Below are 3,251 nucleotides of genomic sequence, written 5' to 3' on the forward strand. Positions count from 1 at the left end.
GAAACTTTTTTTGTTCATAAGTTTTTTATAAACAATGAGCGACGGATAAAACCTTCATATTATTATTCAGAGAGGTGACCTTGATAACATATGTCAAAATTGTTGAGATCGGAAAATAGTCCGTATAACTGCATAATTACCCTAGTCTAGGTTAGGGATCTTGTAGTGGCCCCATGGTAAGGTGTCGGTCGATCCATGGATGATGTACCGCTTGTCGTCGTGCGGGCTCAGAGCGAGCTTCCGTTCCGACATGGTGAACACCTCGTGCAACCGCGATCGTATACACGACTGCTGTCGCGTCAGTTCGGTTGCGTTCCGCAGACATTGCACGTAGTCGTCGAAGGTGATCGTTCTCGCGACGACGCTTCTCTTCACACCTTTCACCTTCTTTGTGCACTTCCTGTCGCCCACTCGAGTCGCGTACATCTTCGCGCGCAAACCCACAAACTCAGTCATAACAGCACCGTTGTTCTCATCCTTCATAAGTCCCGGTACCTTCTTGTTTGCGCGAGGCATGTTGTATGAATTGTCCGCTGGATAGTCGCTTGTATCAAAACGAGCAATATCGCGCTTCATATCCTTGTACACATCCTCGCACTTTATGTGGTATATTAAACTGTCGGTATCAGTGTAGAGGATCTTGCAATCGTAACCGTACAACGGTGCCATGTAGTCGTAATGGTATTTATATAGACAAGTCTTTGATATGTCGAGTATGCACATACCGACGTACAACGGTTTGTTGAATAAAACTTCCAGACGACGCAGTTCAATAGCCACTAAATCTTCAGCGAACACGCTGCGGCTGTGGAAGTTTGGTTTTGCAATGAGCGCTTCCGCACCGCATCGTCCTTCCCATTTTGTAACGAGTCGTACGTCGGTGTACTTGCGCACGTTCTCCATAGTCTTGCCGAACACCGCGTTGTTCATGAGTTTATAAAGATATTTTGCAAACTCGTTGGTGGCGTTTGCGCGGAATCGGGTATTCAGTTCAATGTATCCGCGCAGCCAAGGCGATTGCGAGAACNGCAGTACTCGATGTATTCGCGTCAGACAAAGCCCGTATCGCAGACACTGCTGCAGGTTCAGGTAGTGAATTACGTATCGCTTCTTGTTGAACACAGTAGCAAGCAATTTGGTGTGATTCTTTCCATGTTTACCAGGCGGCTCCTCACGTGTTGGACAAAAATGCAAGTCTCTGTGCGCGTCGTGCAGTTCTTTCGGATACGTCAGATCGACCTCGAGTATGTAGCCAACGTCGCTGTCCGCGGCGACCGTTGTCACATCAAACTCGTCTGCGTTCTCCACCCACGCAAAGTTACCATATGGAAGCGGTTGACACATCGTCCATCCGTAGAGATTGGTAACGTCGTAGTACATCAGATACGACGTCGGTTCGGATGGATCGTACGATTGCGCGTACCTGTTGTTGGCGCGGGCGTATCTGTTCGAACATTGACTCAAACCACCGCGTATGCCGCGTTCCACGAACATCACCATGTCGATGTCTGTCAGCAGCTCGAACGTCACACAAGTGTGCTTCAACATAACGTCCCATGTATATCCCGGCAGCGTGTAGTAGTGCGCGGGATCCAGTCCGTAACTCGCGAGGCACTCGCGACGAAAGTTTTCGAATACATCAGCCAGCAGAAGTACATCTGTCTTCAGATACAGGTCGCTGTAAGATCTCAAATTGTCGATGTTGAATCGTTGCCAGACGTTTGTCGCGTGCGCGTACTCGCTCTCCGTCACAGTCTCACCGGTCAGCGAACTGTAAAACGCCTCGCGCGGTGGCAGACTGGTTTCCAACAATTTGTCGACGTTGTCCACGTATTTGTATGGAAACACACTTTTTCGCGTGAGTAGTTCGAAGTCCTCGGTGAAGAGATTGTTGAATTCCGTTTGAGTCACTCGCAGTTCGCTTTTGTTGAGATAGGACGCGAGTTTTTCTAAGCTTGTGCTCAGAAATTTGTACGAATCGATGAACCGCAGTTGCACGCACTTCTGATTGTCTTCATCACGAGTACTGCTCACATGTTTCGTGAACGATATGTAGGTCTCTTTTCACAGGCAGCACGTTGATCTCACCCTCGAAAGCGTTGGCCACATCCTTGATAATAAAATGCGCGTCGTATCCCGATAAGTTGTGGAACACAACGGGAACAACGTAGACCTGTTTGTAATTTAAATTGCACGCGGAGTGCGCGGATCCTCTGAAGCGTCCCGTCAGATGACAGTGATTGCGCACTCTCGTGTCATCTCGTTCGAAAGGTCGTTCGCAGACGTGGCAACACTCGGCGTTCCTAAACCGCTCGAGCTCCGCCGGTGTGAGATTCGCCATGGGTACATTTGTCGCGAACAAGGTCTTCGCACGTTTCGCGAGATCGTGCAGTTTGTTTACAAACCACTGCACACAGTTCTCACCTCTGTGAGATCTGTATCCGATGTCAATGTGCTCACAGCTCGCGTAATAACCGATGCTGAACACGCTGTGTTTTTGGTACTTGTGCGCGCTCGATGCGTTCTNCTCTTTGTCCTGTTTCTCGAGTACGCACTCCAAGTCGGCGTACACAACCATTGGAACTCGTTCCTTGTTGTTGTAATTCTCAAATGTTAAACAGTTCTTTCCCTCAGCGGGAAGAACGATTGCACTGTTGTTGATTTGTTCACAATCCGTGGTGTGTATCGCTAGCTTATCGCTTGTGTAGAAGTAGTGTAGACATCTATGTACGTGTTGCAATAAACGAACAATACACACAACATTAAGTAATGAGTTCACCATCTCACAATTGTAGGTATTTATTTTTTATTCAACATTGTTGTTACTGTTACACCACTTGTTCGTACTTACCGATCGCATATGTACTTCGCTGTCTTCATTTTGCTCAATTGCGAGCTGACTAAACGCGATAAATTTTTTATCCACGCGAAATGTCCCACGTGTCCATCATGTTAATCGGGAACATACAACAGATTCACATGCTTGTCCTTCTTGTTGGATGTTAGATGCAGCGGCACGTATCCGCGTTCCTGTTCCGCCGCCGTAAACACGTTTACGGACACGTTGTTGTTGCGTTCGAAACGCGTGATTTGATGCAACGTCATTGGAAACTCTATTCCATCAAGGTTCAACACACTCGCGTACGCGGGATACTGTGATATTTGTTCGGAATATGAAGCATTTGGATACAACGCGGCAACCACAGCCCACGCGAAACACGCATTGTCCGGTGATTGTACGTTCACTACCG

The 3,251-nt window shown here is 47.9% G+C and overlaps 1 protein-coding gene across 1 annotated transcript; it reads right to left on the reverse strand.

Annotated features, from left to right (window-relative positions):
* Positions 1 to 141: 141 nt before the first annotated feature.
* Positions 142 to 2,880, reverse strand: LOC109862395. The gene is made up of 3 exons (XM_020442433.1): positions 2,852 to 2,880; positions 2,089 to 2,723; positions 142 to 2,012 (listed from the first exon to the last, which is right to left on the reverse strand). The coding sequence occupies exons 1-3, from the start codon at positions 2,878 to 2,880 to the stop codon at positions 142 to 144; spliced, it is 2,535 nt and encodes an 844-aa protein (XP_020298022.1).
* Between the last annotated feature and the right edge of the window lie 371 nt (positions 2,881 to 3,251).

This window comes from Pseudomyrmex gracilis, unplaced genomic scaffold (assembly GCF_002006095.1).
Source record: "Pseudomyrmex gracilis isolate BER0280 unplaced genomic scaffold, ASM200609v1 scaffold_1726, whole genome shotgun sequence".
Taxonomy (NCBI): Eukaryota; Metazoa; Arthropoda; class Insecta; order Hymenoptera; family Formicidae; genus Pseudomyrmex; species Pseudomyrmex gracilis.